This window comes from Etheostoma cragini, chromosome 20, assembly GCF_013103735.1.
Source record: "Etheostoma cragini isolate CJK2018 chromosome 20, CSU_Ecrag_1.0, whole genome shotgun sequence".
In the NCBI taxonomy this organism is placed as follows: domain Eukaryota; kingdom Metazoa; phylum Chordata; class Actinopteri; order Perciformes; family Percidae; genus Etheostoma; species Etheostoma cragini.
Window position 1 is genome coordinate 463,397 of NC_048426.1, and position 19,568 is coordinate 482,964.

The window sequence follows — 19,568 nt, forward strand, 5'->3', positions numbered from 1 at the left end:
GGGGCAAGGTGGAGGCTGGGGGTGTGGCCTTGACCAACTGCCACTTTGCTCGTTTGAAAGCCATGATGTCTCTCTCTCTCTTTCTCATGGATGGGCCAAATTCTCTGAGCGGGCAAAGCAGAGAAAGGGGAGGTAACCTGAAATCTTGCAGATCGGCCCCAGATCCGAGCTTTCATTTCCTCAAAGGCGGAGCAGGATACCCAGGGCTCGGTTTACACCTAGCACCATTTCTAACCACTGGGGGACCATAGGCAGGCTGGGGGAGCTCATAGCAATGTTAAAAAAACCTCCTAAAGTGACATTTTCATGCCATGGGACCTTTTTAAGTGCAGTGTGCCGCTAACGCTGCACTAGGTTGGGGGTTTGAGTCCCTCTGTGTGCACTCCTGGTGCAGAGCAGCTCCTGGGCTACCTGACTACGAGCTGCAGGTTGAACCGCCACCTGCTGACAGCAAACATCTTCTTTTTACCCACGTCAGAGGAAACCAGAGTTGTTTGGTGTTGACACATTTGGAAGAAGAGAAGAGAGACACAATGATTGTGGAAATCAGGCAATTTATTGAAGCTATTTTGGGTAAAATTTCCAGGAAATCAACAACAGCTGCAGGACAAAATTAAAGTCAGTTATTCTGAAAAATTAATTTAATACCAGTTAATAATTTCCCATCAAGCGCCATTAATAGCTGTTCTGCAGCTTTTGATTGTATCATCATCCGCTGAGTAATATCGTGTGATGATGATGATGATATTTGTTAATAACTTTCTTTATACATATATCAACTTTCAAAACAGTTACAAAGTGTATTCCAGTAGAAACAACTACTACACATTTATAAGACAGTAGAACAGTATAACACGAGATAAAGAACAAGCCAAAAGATAAAATCAGGTTTTATGATTCCAAGTTCAAAGATAAACTTTCAATCTCAAAGACTGAACTGTCTGAATCAAAACGCTTGTAACAAACTGTTATTTTGTTTGTTTTAAATACTTAGTATCTTTAATAACTCTTACAGTACATAAAATCTCCTGGTCAATGTAAAGATCTCTGCCCGGGTGCAAAATGAGCCCGTCCACCAGCCAAATCCTGGTGAAATATGTAAGTGGCTGGTAGCCTCGCTTCACTCTCCAGACCAAAGATCCAATGGTCATCTATTAGGTGGCTGCTGGGAACACCTGACATGTCACTGACCATGTGACCCTCTCTGACTAAAACACCAGACAAGAACTTGCCTATACTTTCCAAATCTGGTCACCCATATGTTCTTTTAACCCTCTGGAAGATGGAGTCACACTCTGTTTCCATGGTTACGCCTCACTGCTGCAGCATCAAATAAGGGGTGCTGGTTGGTGCATTGTGTTCAGGATGGTAACGTGGGAGTTAAAGTCGTAAAAGACTGTTTCAGGAACCTGCCAAACGAGACTCGGTGGCGGATTCACAGGCCGTTACCTGGAAATGAGACGCATTGGCGTCTGGAAAGCCTTCACTGCACCGACGTTTAAATAGAAACTATCTGATATCTGAAATCAATTTGAATGTTTAGACCTAAATGTAGTTGATGCTCTTCTCCAGAGCAACATAGGATGGCAGCAGAAGCCTAAGAACATGTAACGTTGTTGGCTTCATCTCTTAGTTTAAGTTAAAGCTTTTTAAGATAAGCTTTTTTTTAAATTTATGTTCCATATGGCTTCATATTAAACATTATACAAATTGTAGTTGTATATTTTATTCCACACTTTTCCTCTCCACTGTCACACTGTTGCTTGCTCTGGAGGGATCTACTAGAACTGTTGGGTCCTGGACTATCGAGTGTAGTCTAGACCTCCTCTATCTGGGAAGTGTCTCGAGAGAACTCTTAGGGATTGATACTTTTGATACTTGAACTTGTATGTATTACATGATCGTACTTACATTGATTATCATTTACGTCACTCGGAGACCAAACTACACACACTAAATGATAAGAATTTATATTGAGACTCTTATTTGACTTCTTTTAGCCAATATAAATCAAATATCGGCTAATATTTGATTTACTTACCGTAGATCTGTAAAATGTTTTGCTGGAATTTGTGTATTTATCTGTAGTTGGCATATAAAAAATCCTAAAGAGAGGCAGTGCTGGTCTGATTGTTACTGTAGTTTTCTGCTGAAGAAGTCTAGATTCTGTAGTCTGATCTGAGAAGAATCTCCTCGCATTGGGTTTCCTAGTTTATGAAACCGATTTAGTTTTCCTTGTCTAAAAGATATGAATATCGAGATACTTGTGTTGACATGCACCGTGCTGAAACTGATACAGAACACTCACTCGGTCTGACCTTCTAAGAGTTTTCTCACTTATATTTTTATTGGCAAATGATTTGCAACATCAAACAATTACAGTAACAAAAAAATTCATTCACCATTTTCCATCAGTCATACAGTCCATATAATGTCATTTATTGCCATTTCTCTTCCAGTTGAGCTTCTTATAACATCAAACTATGTGTCAGTTTTTCCATCAAGAAGAATTCTCCATGGATCGTTAGTCCGTGGATCTTTGTCGTTGGCCCTACCAGCTCCAGTTCCTCCTATGGCTTATTTAACTTGCTTCTAACATTATTTTAATCACACTTCCACAGAGAAAGTACCAAACAGCTCATAGAGACCTTTGGATCCTAGTATTTGTTGTAGCTCATGCATCTTATCCACATCTGACCAACAGTATCGTTGTCGACTATCTGGAAAAAGGCAATGAATCATGTTGACCTGAATCTGTTTGCAATAGGATCTTTGTTGGACTTTATACCTTGTAAAGTATTACACACTGATAATAATATTAAAGTACGTCTCTCATTTTCTTTGTTTTGTTTTGTTTTGTTCTCCTCAGAGATCCTGGAGACGCCCAAGTCCACTAAACTGGTGAGTCACGCCGCTGCACTGGGACACTAAGAGTTCCCCTGCAGGAAATCAGGAGCAGTCATGGCAACACACACCTGTACACTTTAACACAATCACAATGACCGACTCACACCTGGGTGCACACCCGCACACACACACACACACACACACACACACACACACTGTGTTATCTAAAGGAAAACCCTGCGTGTTGCTGTTTCAGTCTTTAACAAACACTTTTTTCATAGGTTGTGTTTCTTGGAACTGGGAAGATCTTTGGTAGCTCTTGATCTACTACATTGACATTTATGTTTTAGCAATTTCTTAATCAAGGTCATTTCTTTTGCTCAATATGCTGTTATAATTCCATTTAAAAGAGAGAAAAGGTGCCTTAAATGGCACTGATGTAGGGGCCAGTTCACAATCTGCAATTTAGGAGTAGTGGTTTATAGTAAAAAGGAGTAATATACATACACTTAGAGATTAAAAGTAAATGATAAATTATCATGAATAACTTTTCTTTTCTTGATTTCTGTAAAAGGATAATTGAAATACAAATTTTAAACATATGAAAACCTTTGAAAATGTAAAATAATAATCTTGGATGATCCCTGAAATAGTGAGTTTACCAAATTAGACAAACCAAACCGAGTCAGACCTACTTAAATATTTATATATATATAAATGTATATAATATCTGACCAGCAGAGGGCCATGTTTATCTATAAATACACTTCGATGCTTCAACAGATTATTTATTAAAGCAAACGAATACATGAGTTCCCCTTAAATCAGTTGAACCTTTTAAATTTAAATAATGTAGGAAGTATTTGTTCTTGCTGTATTATATTATTCATCTATTTTTGTACTGCGGATCTAGGTCAAGAATTTGGACAAAAATTCCAATCCATAATTCTCGAGGTCTTGCTGCTTTGAGCTCCGGATGAACACGACCCGTCATGTTCTCTACAACGCTACATTTCAAATGTTTTCTCTCATTTTTAATTTAATATTTCCGACATTCAGATGATGCCACTTTCCCTATCAGTCTTGCAGTATGTTCAACAGTGGACTTTTATATTATACTTCCATTACTCCATAACTTCTGAGATTTACAGCATCACATGTAATCACCGCCCTAATATCTGTAAAATAAATGACGTTATGTCTAAAAGAAGCCCATAAGAGAGAGTAGAAAATGTACTTACCATTTACACCAATATACTGTATTTCTGAAGGATAAAGGATCCAAAGTAAACCTGAAGGATGCTTCTTTGGATTTATCATTCTGATTAAACATCAGACAACAGCTACCTTTCATGTCCAAACACTATAAATGAATCGACTATTTCATTTAGCTGATCTCATTTTTATGTGTCAGAACTAAAGGAAACTGGGGAGTTTAACATCCAGACTTGTCATCAGGTTTAAATGGCAGCATGTTCATAATGTTGCACCAGACCTTTTCAGAACCATCGGTTCATTAGTTAATCCAGAAGTAGTGACCTGAAGTTTAATGCTCGTTCATCTTTTCATTATTGTTTAACAGGGTCAAAGGTTATCATACAAAAAGAGAAAAGGTCAAAAGTCATGCTTAAAAACAGAATTTACAATTAAAATGTGTTTTATTCTTCAAATCAGTCTGTATTCCCAAGGGAAACATCTGACCTGGGTAGCTGCATATGTAAGATAATAATACTTTATTACACCAACATTATCCATCTTCTGACTTAATTTAGTATTGTGCAGAGATGCTTTATAGGAGCTCGTGGTTTACATTTTTATTGGATTATTCTTATTATATGAAGATGTTAGAATAAGTGTACAGTTGGTTGAAGTCTTTGATCCGCCGACTCACTGCAGCCCCGTCACCTCCGGCACGCCTCTGGCAAACTCTTGACCTTTAACCTCCACGCTTCCTTCCCTCCTCCCTTCCTTCCTCACTTCCTTTCCTTCTTTCCTTCGACCACGCAGCGAGGAGTGAAGCCTAAAAAGGTGTTGCATGTTTCTATAATCTTGGTACTGTGCTACTGTGATGGTGATGTCATCGTGGTCGCCGTGGCTCTGAATGGCCTCGCCGCTGCATGACAACCGGGCCCCATACCTCATTTTACCCATGATCCCCTTGCAGCTCACCACGCCGCCATCCGTGGTCTTGTTACCCAACCGTTCAGTGTTTATGTGAGAGTGAATGGCTGCAGAGCTGCACAGTTAATGGCGGGGTGGGGGGGTATATTTAGCTCATATGGAGCAGCCCTGACTGGCAGGGTGGGAGGAGCGAGAGGAGGGGTCTCTGTCTGCTCCGCTTGCTTCAGCTCGGTGGCACGCGCTGGGTGTTCTCTCTGTGCGTTTTAAAGCACGCTCTAGTCATTTAGATAGACGGCTACTGACTCCTGTTTATCGATCATTGCCAAGAAATGTACCAAATCCTTTTATTTTTATTTTTTAATCAAAATCCAGAGAATCTCGAGGTAAACAGTTGATTCTTCTTTAAAAGAGTTTTTTTCTTGGTGTATAAGTCAGCCAGTGGCAGACGAAGCAGACACAGGTCTGGTACTTAAATAAAGTAGCAATATCACAGTGTAGAAAAAAACACTGCATTCAAATTTTTACTTCAGTTAAGGTACAAGTATTTGCATCTAAGGATAATTAAAGTACCGTTATGGAGAATGTAACATTTCAGAATGACATATTTTATTTTATTGGACTATAATTATTGATGCATTAATGTGTATGTCACTTTAACGTTGCAGCTGGTAAAGGTGTCATTTTAATTTGAATGTCTTTATATATTGCTGGGTAACTTGTAGGAGCTTACACATATTCCATCCAATGATCATGGTCATAATGTTCTGCATGAGCTACGTACAATACAGACGTTGTGTCTGACGTTCAGGGGGAGATGGGATCATAAAGCCAGCCTTCATTTACTTGTTGCCTCTGCGATGTCACATCTGTAAAAGTAAAATAATGTATTTAGACAGGTGTGGCCGCTGTGGGGCTGGGTAAGGGTACGGATTAGTCATCCACAGGAATTCATCCTCATTTTGACAATAGAGTGATCGATTAGGTCACTTATCTAGCAAAAATGTAAAATATATCCTACCTCTACAAATGTTCAGATTTGCTTCTTTTCTTAGTTTACATCGTTGTTAATTGAATATCTGTGTGTTTTGGAAGACGTCACTTATATATTTACATGACAGATGAGTCAATTAAACGTAAAAATCAACAGATTAATAGAAATTAGCTGCAGCCCACGTTGGGTGCCTTTGTGCCATCATAGTCCTCCGGCTCTGGTAGTTAAGATGGAGGACTATCATTTTGTAAAATAAAAGGAAATCTAAGAATTGTATTTGTGCTTATTTTAGCTGTTAAATACCGTTGTACATGTGATTTAAAAAAAATCATTGTACTTAAATGTTTGGGTGGATAAGGATATAGACTGGGTATGTTATACTTTTATTATAATGAATCTGTTTATAATCTGTTAGCTATCAAAGAATGCCGTAAAGTAGGAAGCAGCTGATCGGGTAACATGGTACAGTAGTTTTTACAGTTGTCTTTAATTTGAGAGAATAGAAGAATATTTCTCTAGCCTGTGGGTCCAGGAGGACATCAAGTCCAACAATGACATCATGTTCCAGCTGAACGTACAGGACCTCGAACGACACCCCATCAGAATATAATGAAACAAAATATAATCTATTTTATGTTGAGCTACTCGTGACTGATGAACGAGGTCCATGCCGACAGTCCAGCGCTCTTCACCGATCCCCCTCCATTGAGTCATGCACGCAGGCGTTCTTCTTGGTAAATGTCAGGCTGTGACCCCCCCCCCCCCCCCCCCCCCCCCCCCCCCCCCCCCCCCCCCCCCCCCCCCCCCCCCCCCCCCCCCCCCCCGCCTGCACAGAACAGACCTGCCGCTGCAGCGTATGGATTTCCTGTCAGCGCGGCTCTACTTTATCGTCTCCTGTTCTGCAGGCAGACTTTCTACCTCAGCAGTCAGCTTGGTCTCATCTTGGAGGCTGAATGTTCCTCACTTCTCACATCTACCTGAGGGATGTGGGCAGTTAAATGTCTCAAAGGAGTTTCAGAACGTGCAGGGAAATGAGCTGATGCAACTCAGTTACAGACAGATGATACTAACTCACTATTATCAAATGGTATTCATATTTTCATAGTTTTATTTGAATTCATTTTTTATGTGATAGATAAGTCTGTTTTTATTTCAGTGTCACCTCCCATGACAGCGGAGTTGTCGTTTTTTGGTGCTGACAATAAGAATGCTGTGGGCCGAGTGATAGAACTTTGCAATAACGTAGTAGTATTTTGTGTTTGCACCGCTGTCGTATGTGATCAGCTTCTTCAGCTTGACACCAAAGTATTCGAGTGTCACGTCTCTCTCAATGTTCTCCAAGGACGTGAATACCAGTCCCAGTTTTGTCCAGTCAGTGCAAGCCGAGCGTGTTGGCTGAGGCTGGGTAAATGTTATTTTATCCCCTCGTTGTTCTGCTGGAGGCTGCAGAGCACGATCATCTCTGTGTGCTGGGAAAGCAGCAACTTGATACATCTCCACCCATCCCATCATCCTCTCTGTCTCTCTCTCTGTCTGTCTGTCTGTCTGTCTGTCTCATTTCATCACTTCAGCGGTGGATGTCCCCTCAGAGCACACAGTCTGTGAGAGAGGGAAAGTGAGCAGAGTACAGAGCAAGATGTTTAAATATTTCAACAGGACAAATTCCTCTCCGCTGCTGTGTAATGGATACACGTAAACAGTTTTTCTTTCTGGTTCAGCAGCCAGAACTCTCAAGTTCTGCTTCTGTCTTCCTCGTAATAATATTTTGTTCTATCATTAATTTCTTAATACTTACTATCATATCCCCGTTCCCAGGGACGGCCTGTAATAGCTATAGCCTCATCGAGTTCCATCACAGCCATCTCAAATTACTAACTGGCCATTCTCCTTTCAGGTTTAAAGCTCCCAGCTAAGCACAGTATCCCTGTAGAATAAATCCTCTTACATCCCTCTCTCGGCCTGCTGAGCTGCTGGTGCAGACGAGATTAGTGGAACCCAGGAAGTTATCACGAAAGCTATTCAAATGACTCCAAGAATCATCTGACCTATTAAATCACTTTTTACACTCCTTTATTAGAAGTAATAATACAAATAATACATTTTATTTATATAGCGCTGTACATGGTACTCAATGACCCTTCACTGTAAAAGCAGCACATAAAACATGCATATTAAAAGCAATTAAAAAAAACAGAACCAGTAAGTAACAGATGATAATGTAATACTGTTTGTTGAAAGCTAGGGCAATGTTTTTGAGGTGAAAGAGGGCAGTTCTGGTTATTTGGTTGACGTGGTTTTCAAAAGTGAGGTTGCTGTTGAAGATGACTCCCAGGTTACGGATGTGTGGGGATGGAGACGGGGTGGAGTTGTCGTGAGGGATTTCGGCCCAATGAGCATCAAGTTGTATTTATTGTCGTTGAGTTGGAGGAAGTTGGTTTGAATATTGGTGAGGCAGTTGGTCAGGGTGGAGGATGTAGCTCTGGTGATGGAGTTGGTAGAAATGTAGATCTGGACATCATGGCCGTAGTGGTGGAAGTGAAGACCACGTTTGGTTTGATGTTTCTGAGTGGCAGAATGATGAAGATAAAAAGGAGAGGACCGAGCCCAGAACCGGGGGACGCTGTGTGAAAGAGGAGCAACAGAGGAGGGGCAGTTGTTGATGGGTAGGAACTGTTGTCTGTTGGAGAGCCAGGAGCCAGGAGAGCGTGGTGCCACTGATGTAGCAGCAGGTTTCCAGTCTGGACAGGAGGAGGGAGTGGTTGATGGTGTCGAAACCTTGGTTTGAATTTCAATTGAATTGAACTAGTTCAAACAGACTATTGGAGGAGAAGTGGGTTTTCATTTGTCTAACACATTCCAGGATTTTTGATAGGAAGGTGAGGTTGGATATGGGTCGGAAGGTGGACATGGTGTCTGGGTTTAGACCAGGTTTCTTGAGGATGGAGGTGACTGATGCAAGAGCTGAGAGAGGAATTGATGATTGTGGAGAGATGGTCAAGTTGTTGTAAACGGTGTTGATTTTGGATTGAAGAAATAATTGAAAAGAGCCTGTGAAGGATTTAGAAATGTAGGGGGTTAAGACGTTTGTTTATAGTAGAGAAGAGAGTCTTGGGTTTGTTGGAGCTGTGGGTGGTAGTAGGACCGGGTGTTTAAGGCCTTTTTGTGTTGGGGAAGGTAGGCTGTATATGCGTGGAGGTGAACTGTTAATCCGGTTTTTATTGTAGAGTTGTTTGCATGACTTGATTTGGTGAGGTTCAGGAGTGTGCCGGGGACTGAGTGTGTGAAGGAGACCGTTATAATAATGATGCGAGCCAGTAGATCAAGCCGGGAGGACAAAAGTGTGGTTGTAGTAGTCCACGAGGTGGGTCGGATCATCAGACACTAATGGGGGAGGCAGATTATGAATGGGAGAGAGAATCTGAGCGAGCAGATGAATTTATGGATTTGAGGTTCCTGAATGAGATTTTGCACGTGTCTTTTGGGGTAGGACTGGGATGCTGATGTCTGTGATGATGGTAAGATGGTCTGAGATACGGAGGTTAATGCTGGAGAGATGGTTTACTGTGAGACCAGCAGCAGTAACGAGAATGAAATAAGACTTGGCGGTGATTCAGGTGTTGAATATATTAAAATAGGTGTACCTGATTGAAGGTGGACTTATAACAGACCCGGATAAAAACTGTGGTGGAAAAAGCACTTTGGTATTTTTTTTGTAATTTCAAGTCCCACTGTACCTTGTCCCATGAGGAAGGGGACATGTCCTGAAAACATTTTCAGTGCATACACATGTGGACATCTGGAGGGGCTATATGTAAAACAATAACATCCAGTCAGTTTTCTGTAGGCTGATCACATCAGAAAACATGGAATTCAACACACTGAGATTTGGCTTGGCTTCCTATGTCACATGCAGGTCATTAGAATATAGTTTCACCCGCATCTGACTAATTTTGATCATGAAAGCATCTAAACATGATCTGGAAGAACGTCAGAATACAAGTATGAACCGGAAATGAAGCGTACTGTGTCCCCTTCAAAATAAAAAAGGCAAACCTTAAATAGCTTGAATCTTTTGAATCTGTACTAAGACCAGGGGTCTCTATTGTTTATGTCGGCCTCCTTTTAATGCACCCAAAGAGTGCTCGGCAAGTGTTGCTAGGAGACAAGAGAGGCTTGCATCAGTGTTGCTGCTCAATTTCCTCTCTCACCTCCATTTACAGGCTCGCCTTCTTCAGTCTCTCATCCTCTCCTGTCTGTCCCCAGTCACACACCCTCTCACCCATCCCTCCCTGGCAGTCTGTAGTGGGAAGTGGGTGGAGGAGCAGAACGCATCGGGAGGGAGAGAGGGAAAGAGAGAGGGGGAGAGGGAGGAAGCTGCACAGTGATGTAATGCATGAGCAGGGCATAGGCTGGGCTGACAAATCACAATAACCAGAGTGAGGGGAGGGGGGGGGGGGAATGAGACAGGAGGGAGTAGAGGAAGGTTAGGGGAGGCGAGGCGTCTCCTGTTAACAGTAGCAAGTCAGAGGCTCTTGGCAGCAAGATGTCCGAGTCCTATTCGCAGCAAAAAGGAAAGTGAGGCAGCGACTGAGGGCTCCGGCATACGGATTATGAGAGAAGCTGAGAAGGAGGGAATAAAGGAGGACGATAGCAGGAGGACAGAGGAACGAAGGGGGAGCCTAGCAAAAACTCGCTGCGGCCATTTGCATCACTGCAGCTTCCCGGTCTGAGTGGCTGCCCGTCCGTCGGCTCGGCTTCAGCTGTCTCTCTGTCTGTCTGTCTGTCTGTCTCTCTGTCTGTCTCTCTGTCTGTCTCTCTGTCTGTCTCTCTGTCTGTCTGTCTGTCTGTCTCTCTGTCTCTCTGTCTCTCTGTCTCTCTGTCTGTCTGTTTTGGTCTCTGTGGATCGAGCATCTCCACCTGTTTTATCCCCTTCCTGTGTTTGTGTGTGTGTATTTCTTGGTGACTGTGTGTGTGTCTGTGTGTGTGTCTCCTTCTCTTGCAAATATGATGAGACAGACTCCTGCACCCCGGAAGGTACAGAACTCCAGATGATCCTTCTCTGTTGGGATGTTGTTGTTGTCACCATCCTTTCTTTCTGTTGGCAGGCTGCTGTAAAGGTCATGCTTGGAAGTTTCAGTTTCTCATTTTGTTTTGGTTGGAATTGCCCTTTTTTTCTTCTTTTCCTCAGCTGATAATCTATATTCCCACTGTAGAAGTCAAAGTGTACCTGCAGCTTGCTTGTGCTCTTTTAAAAAAAAAGAGTCAATTTATATCCCCGCAGCGCTGAATTTTGCAGAATTATTTCATTTATTTGCCTATACGTGTGTGTGCAAAAGCTTCTTTTTTTTAATTTTTTTCAGTCTACTTCAGTTACATCTCTGTCTGCAGCACAAGCTTCTCTTCTTTTATTTGGTCTCATCATGCAGAAGCCTTCCACGACGTGTGTACGAACTCAATGATATTTTGTCTATCGGGGTAGAATCAAATGATTTCACTCTTGGTTGCAGATGTAGCGAACAGGCTGCTGTGATTTCAGTACAGCCTGTTCCCGTAACTCCAGCACGCCAGTATGGCTTAAGAGGGCTGTCAGCTCTTATTTGGTACAGCTGTTAGCTCGGGCTAATTTCTGCTGAATGGTCCGGCTCTAATCCAATAAAGAACGATAACTAGCCCGAGCGATGCCATAAGCGTGCCAAAGCTGAAACAAAAACAGTTAGAGAGAGAGTCAGTGTGCGAAAGGAAAGGAGGATGAGAGTGAAGGACAGCTCATTCTGCATGAATGGAGTAGAAAGGATAGAAGTGTGTGCACACACCTGGGTTACATTGTAGTAAAAATAAAATGTATATGAATCACCTCAATATGAAAGTATATTCACTTCCTTAAATATCTCTTCAAAGCTTTTATGGCTTTGTTTGCTAAAACATAATCCCAAAATAATTTTAAAGGTTTATAAATTCCTCACGACTTCCTTCTACCTTTTCTGGAAATAAAATGGGATTTGGAACTAATTAAAACAGAGACGGTGTTTAATTGGTACACTTCTAATACGTGCAAAAATTGACAAATTGTCTGGAAGAAAGCAAACAATTTAATATAGAGGAAGAAGAAAGCTACCAATAATAAACGAACGCTGAATCCTTATTTACGTTGGTTTGAATGGAGGACTTTCATCCCTTTGCATCCGTTTTCCCAACAACAGTACCAAACTACTGTCCAGGAAACTTTCTAGGAAATAAAAAGGACACGATAAAGTAAGAAAGTATTTCCAAAATGTGTTCATAATTAAACTTACTAGTGATAATTTGAACATCCTTTTTCAAGAAAAAATGCCGTGAAGGTTTCAGCTTCCCAAATGTGAGTCTTTTCCTCCGTTTCATATCAGAAGAAGTTACTTTAGACTCGGGTGGGATGGGAAACTGATTTATTCGCTCCTTGTTGACATTTCACTAGAGTTCTAGTATAAGTGTTGGCAGTGTAACCCAGGTTTGTAAAGGAAGGACCACGGTGTGGATATTTCTCTGTGTAGCATGTCTGAAACGTGCGATGTAGCAGGATAACAAGCTAGTATCCCAGCAAGTGCTGTAGGACAGAGTTGGGCTCGGATGAAGCTCATCTGCTGCGTCCCCCGGGACACAATGCAGTCATTTAGGTCACAGTGGCTGTACCAGTCACAGAGTCCATGTTACCGAGAGAGAGACGAGGCGCTAGAGACCAGCTAGGACACGAGAGAGGACAAGGAAAACAACAGAGCAGAGATCTGTAGGGGATGTTACATGATAATGGCGTCATTGTTGTACTTTTCAGAGCTTTTTATTGTCAGTTTCGTGCAACCAATTAGCCTGTGATTTACCAGTTTAAAATGAACTTACTAACCCTGGCTGTTTGTTTCCTTCCCTCCTCTCCTTCTATCATCCTCTCCTGCCTTTTGACATTTTCCCACTTCCTCTACTTCTCTTTATTTCCTTCCTCTTCTCCTCAGACTACGGCCAGAAGGCCAAAGGTGAGCCCAGTCCCCAAAGTCTGCAGGGCTTCCCAATACATCATCAGACATGGAATCATAATCCATTTTCTTTTCTTTATTTTATAGCTAATTACTACAACCCAGACTAGCACATTGCGTCCATTTGGACTCCTTAAATGCTGTTTCCTGTCTCCACCATCCATGTGTTTTCTTCTCTCTGCTGCAGCTGGTTTAGTTACTGTTGTTCAGTTTTGTCCTTTTTTGTTGTTTTAATTTGTTCCAGAGCAGTTGTTTCAGTATATTAATTGCTTTCTCATTTTGGTGTTATGTATTTTTATTTTTGAGCATTTTTCTGTTGCCATTTTGTATTTGTGTCCTAAATCAGGTCTCGGGCCATCATGGAGGTCTATTGGAAAAGGTGCAGTTTGCAAATACAACAAAAAGGGAAGAATTTCTAAACATGACATGATGTGGGTATAGGTCAGTTTGCTAATTATATTTAAATGACATAGTTTGGTAGTGTACATCTGTGAGCTCTCCTTATTAAAGTTTACTAGTAGTAGTTTGGGAGGTAACAACTTAAACACAAAAATCATGCTAACATTTATTAATGCTAGTTTCTTATAAGATTAGGCAATGCAAGACATGTGTCTTTCATAATGAGTCTGTTGGACATGGACATTAGTTTAACGGTTATATTTTGGCCATGTAAACCTCTTATCTGGATCCAGGTTTCTCATCATGTCCTGCCATGTTTGCAAGGGACATGGTCCTTTAAACAGTCAAACAACAAATATGAAAAATATGATGTTGAACAATGTTCAACACTGAAATAAAGTCTGACTTCAGGCAGCCACAAATTAAACTGTGTTCATCCTCAACTGTTGAAGCAACTCAAGTTGTAGTCGTGGAGTAATAGAAACACAAATGAACAGAAACCTGGATACGGTTCCAGTCATCGAAACAACCAGGTTTGTTCAGAGGAAACACTCTGAAAAGACTCAAGTCTCCCTCGGAAAAGAGATTTCAATCTCAAGGGACTTCCTGGTTAAATGAAGGTTAAATAAATAAAAAGGGACCTCCATTATGGCCACTAAGACCTCACCGGACAGCTGTGTATTCCCAGTGGGATCTTTTCAGTAAACACTTAGTTTTGTTTCGTCCTCATCCTTTCCTCCCCTTGGTCTATCCAGCAGCCCAGCCGACCTGCAGGGGGAAAGGGGGCTGCGTCCGGCTCGGCCTCGGCCTCTGCGGGGGAGATGAGCAGCAGCGAGCCCAGCACTCCGGCCCAGACCCCTCTGGCGGCTCCGGTCATCCCTACCCTCCACTCCCCTGGAAACGCTCCGGCACCTGTCCCCACCAAGGTTTGTTATCAGCATTAAAACAAAGTGTAGGATAGTTGGAAAGGCATTTAGGAAGCAGGTAATTATTCCAGCTATGAGGAAACATTTTGCTCTATTAAAACCAATAATAACAGGTCTGTTAATAGGATTAAGAAGGCAGGCACATGACCACGGATGTCTGTTGCCAACAAGACCCAAAACGTCTTAGTGCGCAAGCCATCGGAGTGTGGGAGTTAAATCAGATGGGACATTTTCTCTGTTAGAGCTCTTTGAGCTGTCAGTTTGTATTGGTGTCATTAAAAAATATCTGAAATGAGCCAGAGGCTTGAACCTTTGTCTTAAAATACATAAGACAACATAAAAAAACATAACTGAAAAAACCTGCTGTCTGATGAAAACGATGAATATTTGGTTATGATTTGATTTTAATTCATAATGTGGAGCCATGGTTATATAATCCATCCACTACTTTTCTAATCAGATTATCCTCTTTGTGGTCACAGGTGGCTGGAATATATCCCAGCATGCACTGGGTATGAGGCAGGCTAAATGATCATTTATAATATTTATTGATAATTAGTAAAATAAATATTTTTCATTTTAAAGATGTGGTGTGATCACAGTAGAAAGTCCACCTAAAACAGACTAAATAGGTAAACATTTTTATTGTGCTGTTGATGCACACTGTTCTCCCAAGATGCAATGCACAAAGGAAATGGAGGAGCGGCTCACAGCTGGGTCTTCACTGGGCTCCAAAAAAATCTCTGAAAACAGAAAAATATGATTAAATCTTCGAAAATCTTCTCCTTGTGAAGTTTAATTAGCAGCGATATCCATAGCCACACATAATGTATAATTCCCTGTTAGTATAAAATGGTAAAGTATGTTGTAATAGTGGAAAAAGTACATAGTACACAAGTACTGTATGGAATTAGTATGGATTTGGAACAGCCAGGGTACAAAAGACCTCAACTAGGGTTTAATAAGACTTATACCTTCCAGTCTACACGGGTGGGTTGGTTGGTTGGTTGGTTGGTTGGTTAGTTAGTTAGTTAGTTAGTTAGCAATTAGTATTTCTTCTCCATATAAGGTCGAGTTCCTTCTTTTTTTTTTTTTTTTTTTTTTTTTAAACCGATCCTCCACTTTATTGCAAAAATGCATCTTTCACAAATGAAACAAGAAATCCAACTGATGTTTAAACTTTATACTGGCATATTCAAACAAGTCAAAGCTGTAGCAGTTTATTCTGCACCTGGCTAACTTTGGAATTCAAAAGGCCAAGTCTGCCCTCTAGAGGTAAACATACTGAAAAGGGAAAAATATTACCACATGACTCAAATAATGACTGGAACACAGTTATCTTAAACATATTTAAGATAACATCATAGTTTTGATCTTTTGTGTTACTTATTTGTTTAATCTAAGAACTCTTGGTCTTGTGCAGTTAATAATAACATTACTGATTTGGATAGTGTCTTGATGTCTCTCTGAGGGAAATAGTAAGTGTTTTTCAGATTCAGTTTTACATCCGTACAGGAATTCATTCATCCACTTGTCCAGCGGTTCATCCTTACTCAGGGACAACTTGTCCTATCCACTTGAGGTAGGGCGGGTTGCCTTGGTCAATGGGCAGACTGATGACCTCGGCCACCTCGTAAGGATGGTTGGAGCGGACCTATTCAGCGAGAGCCGGCACCTTGGAACTTCTTGTTTTAATCATCAGCAGCACCTCATTGTCCTCCTCAATCTTACCCTGCCATTCATATATGGACGTGATTGCTGGGACAATGTTGACGCACGCAGCGAGTTTCCTTTCCACAATACCCCTGGCCAAGTCTTTAGCCACTGTGTCGTTGGGACATGTGACAAAGGCTGCAGAGTGTGTACCCGACATGTACGTCTCAGACGCCATGGAGAAGGCCCTCAGTCCAACGGTCCTCAGCAGAGGGAACATAAACACACTCAGGAGCACCGTCTTCTGACAGCTGCCTGGCTGTCGGTCGAGTTCCTTCTTAATCAAATAAAAAAAGCACCTTAGCTAAAATCCATCTCATTGTAGTAATTAATATTTTAAGATTTCCTTTTAAAAATTCTTTTAGATCGTTTTGACTCATCCATCAAATGAATGAATTAAACAAAGGTGTAAATAGGACTAAAATCATCTGGAGATATCAGAGATACAGTGAGGTGTCATGTGTATAGGTGGGAATATTTATTTGAAGTACTGTCTAATGCTGAAACATACCAGTGGAAGGCCCAGGATTGAGCTCTGAGGCACACCACGTTCTGTGCAGCAGTTTAAAAAAAATGTCATTAACTCGGTATAAAGAGGACGTGTCTGAATAGATCTGGCGCATGTGGTCAGTTAGGCATAATTAAAATGTCCAAATGTTAATTTTAAGGTCAACATAATCCGCCTTATTCATATTTCATCCCCTCAGGAGGAGGTCACTATGGAAACACAGGTGCAGTCATGTGATGTTTGTTTTGCACTTGATATTGAAGTGTTGTTTTCTCTCTCACTAACATTTTAACAAGCTGTCAAAGGTGGGACTAGTCTTTAATTAGTGTGTGAGGTTTGTTTTTAGCGTAGGCTTGAATTCCATTGTTCTGCTGCTTGTGGTTTGTGTTTGTTAATGTGTATACACGAGCACATGCTGTGAGTGTTCTTCCTGACAAGGCACCTGTGGAGCTGACTTCCTCCTCTCCACAGGTGGAGTCTCTGCATGGCAAACAAAATAAAAGCTCCCTAACACATAAAAGGTGAAAGTGTTGTTCCCTTACAGTGAAAGATTTGAACCTGATCCACTGCTTGAAGAATCATGAAAGTGGAAGGATTAGAGAACCTTAAAGAATTAAACACTGAAGTAATGCAGCCTCCTTTTGTCTTTCAGTGCTTTTACTTTTTTTAAATGTGTGATTACTAATAAAATCTCTCCATTCCATCTGTCCTCCATTTCAAATATCTGCCCTTCCATCCTCTCATCCTTTTGCCCCCCTCCTGTGCTCCTCCTCCTCCCTGTGTGTCTTTTCATCTAGGAGGAGGAGGCGTTGCGTGTTCAGGTGAAGGACCTGGAGGAGAAGCTGGAGACACTGAAGATGAAGCGGACGGAGGACAAGGCCAAGCTGAAAGAGCTGGAGAAGCACAAGATCCAGCTGGAGCAGCTGCAGGAGTGGAAGAACAAGATGCAGGAGCAGCAGGCCGAGCTGCAGAAACAACTCAAAGAGGCCAAGAGGGTAGGAAGCAACAATGGAGTAGATGGACGGGTGGAGGGAGGGTTGATGGGTGGAGGGATGGGTAGATGGACGGGTGGAGGGAGGGTTGATGGGTGGAGGGATGCGTTGATGGGTAGAGGGATGGGTGGAGGGATGCGTGGAGGGGTGGATGGAGAGATGGTGAGGTAGTTTGATGAATGGGTTGGTGGATATACCTGCTATCACCCCCTAAACATCCTCTGGCCCCCACCCCTACCCCTCTTTAAAAAGGAACTGACAACATAACATGCAGCCTGTATTAAGACTGTACAGACATATTTGCAATGCATAATAATCTGTGTGTAGGAGGCAAAAGAAGCCCTGGAGGCAAAGGAGCATTACATGGAGGAGATGTCGGACACAGCGGACGCGATCGAGATGGCCACCCTGGACAAGGAGATGGCCGAGGAGAGAGCCGAGTCCCTGCAGCTGGAGGTGGACTCGCTCAAAGAGAAAGTGGACGAGCTCACCATGGACCTGGAGATCCTCAAGCACGAGATCGAGGAGAAAGGTCAGACTAAGAGAAGGTTTTATTATAACCATAAGCCTCTGTGTAACACATTCACGTGCAAACAGACATGAGTTTTTTTCAACATTAATAATGATTACATGTTACATCAGTCACCTCTTGCTGCAGGTAGTGATTGAAAAAGCACTTATTAAGGCAACACAGGCTTTTCTCTCGGCTTTAATGCATATATGTTTTTTTATCGTAAAGGCCTAAACAAGAAATTGGTAAAATTTGTGAGTAAAAATGCCCCTGAGTACTGGATGATGGTGGCTGATTTTTACTGTTTTTGATTTTTTTTTTTTATATATACACAATTGCAGCAAGTGGAGCCAACAGTGACTCATAGGAACGGCCCTATTTATTTAATTAAAACTCGCCATCGTCTCTTCTGGCAATAACATGCAGCAACATCAATTCTCGTTTGTTTAGTCACACAAATCAAAAGTGGTTGTTGGTCTGTTTCAACCGCTGCAGAAAATAGAAAGTGAGTTATACACCGCCGGTTACGGTCGAGCTGAGTTGTGTTTTTGGGGGTTTCTCACAGGTTCGGATGGCGCTGCCTCCAGTTACCATGTGAAACAGCTGGAAGAGCAGAATGGCAGACTGAAGGAAGCCCTGGTCAGGTAGGTCCGCTGACACTCTTCACCCTGAGGAAAACACATGAATACCAATAACTAGTTAGTCGCTTTAAAATTAAACTGAAATGGACAATAAATACAGAAGAGAAAGGTTGAGAGAGAAGAGAAAGAAATTCACCAATATGTACAATATACACACATTGACACCTTTCACACCAGAAAGACACAAGTGGAAATAATAACACATTTGATGTTTTCCAGTGTAGTGTTGTAGGAGGGTATGTGGATTTCCAGTGTTTGAGTATCGCTTTCTTAAATACAATCGATCCAGATCTTAATGCTGTATTTTTCTGTGTGTCAGGATGCGTGACCTGTCATCGTCGGAGAAGCAGGAACATGTGAAGTTGCAGAAGCAGATGGAGAAGAAGAACGTGGAGCTGGACTCTCTGAGGAGCCAGAAAGAGAAACTGCAGGAGGAGATGACGGCGGCAGAAAAGACCATCGACGAGCTCAAAGAACAGGTCAGTGTTGTCATGACGCAGAGCTTCTGAGCTGCTGCAGGGACACCATCAGTCTGCAGGCCACCGCAGTCCGCACTGACCAGATATTTAGAAGAAGCTTTCCTAAGAAAGTTATGGTAATGTTCACTTTTAAAGCTAATGTTGCCATGGTGACCTAAAATGCCAAAGAGACAAATAATACTGTCATTTCTGATGATGATGATGATTACAGCTGGGAAGATATGCTTTGGTCCAGATTCAATTCTTTCACCATGCATGGGTGTCAACTCAGTTTGTATTCCTTCTTTAAAAGTCCCATGCCATGAAAATGTCACTTTATGAGTTTTAAACATTAATATGTGTTCCAGCCTGCCTATGGCCCCCTAGTGGCTTGAAATGGTAATACAGTATTAGGGGACCACTAAGGTCTATATAAAGAGACTTCAGATACAGTATTAGG

At 41.8% G+C, this 19,568-nt stretch overlaps 2 protein-coding genes across 18 annotated transcripts in view; one reads left to right on the forward strand and one right to left on the reverse strand.

Moving 5' to 3' along the window:
* The window catches only part of dctn1b (dynactin 1b), a 48,508-nt gene that overhangs the window by 14,472 nt on the left and 14,468 nt on the right, over positions 1-19,568 (forward strand). For 3 of the 17 annotated variants that reach the window (XM_034858234.1, XM_034858225.1, XM_034858226.1), the window contains exons 4-13: positions 2,870-2,901; positions 4,855-4,875; positions 10,976-10,993; positions 12,940-12,960; positions 14,115-14,285; positions 16,706-16,729; positions 17,304-17,501; positions 17,826-18,030; positions 18,575-18,653; positions 18,970-19,129. In XM_034858234.1, the coding sequence (XP_034714125.1) occupies positions 2,870-2,901; positions 4,855-4,875; positions 10,976-10,993; positions 12,940-12,960; positions 14,115-14,285; positions 16,706-16,729; positions 17,304-17,501; positions 17,826-18,030; positions 18,575-18,653; positions 18,970-19,129 (929 nt within the window). Of the gene's footprint in view, positions 1-2,869; positions 2,902-4,854; positions 4,876-10,401; positions 10,776-10,851; positions 10,994-12,939; positions 12,961-14,114; positions 14,286-16,705; positions 16,730-17,001; positions 17,132-17,303; positions 17,502-17,825; positions 18,031-18,574; positions 18,654-18,969; positions 19,130-19,568 lie in introns of those variants that run through there. The other 14 variants (XM_034858228.1, XM_034858227.1, XM_034858229.1 and 11 more) reach the window with 14 other exon arrangements.
* LOC117935779 (protein CutA homolog) lies at positions 15,399-16,255 on the reverse strand. Its single transcript, XM_034858260.1, is given in 1 exon segment — positions 15,399-16,255. A coding segment is annotated over 1 exon segment (384 nt). The 5' UTR covers positions 16,219-16,255; the 3' UTR covers positions 15,399-15,834.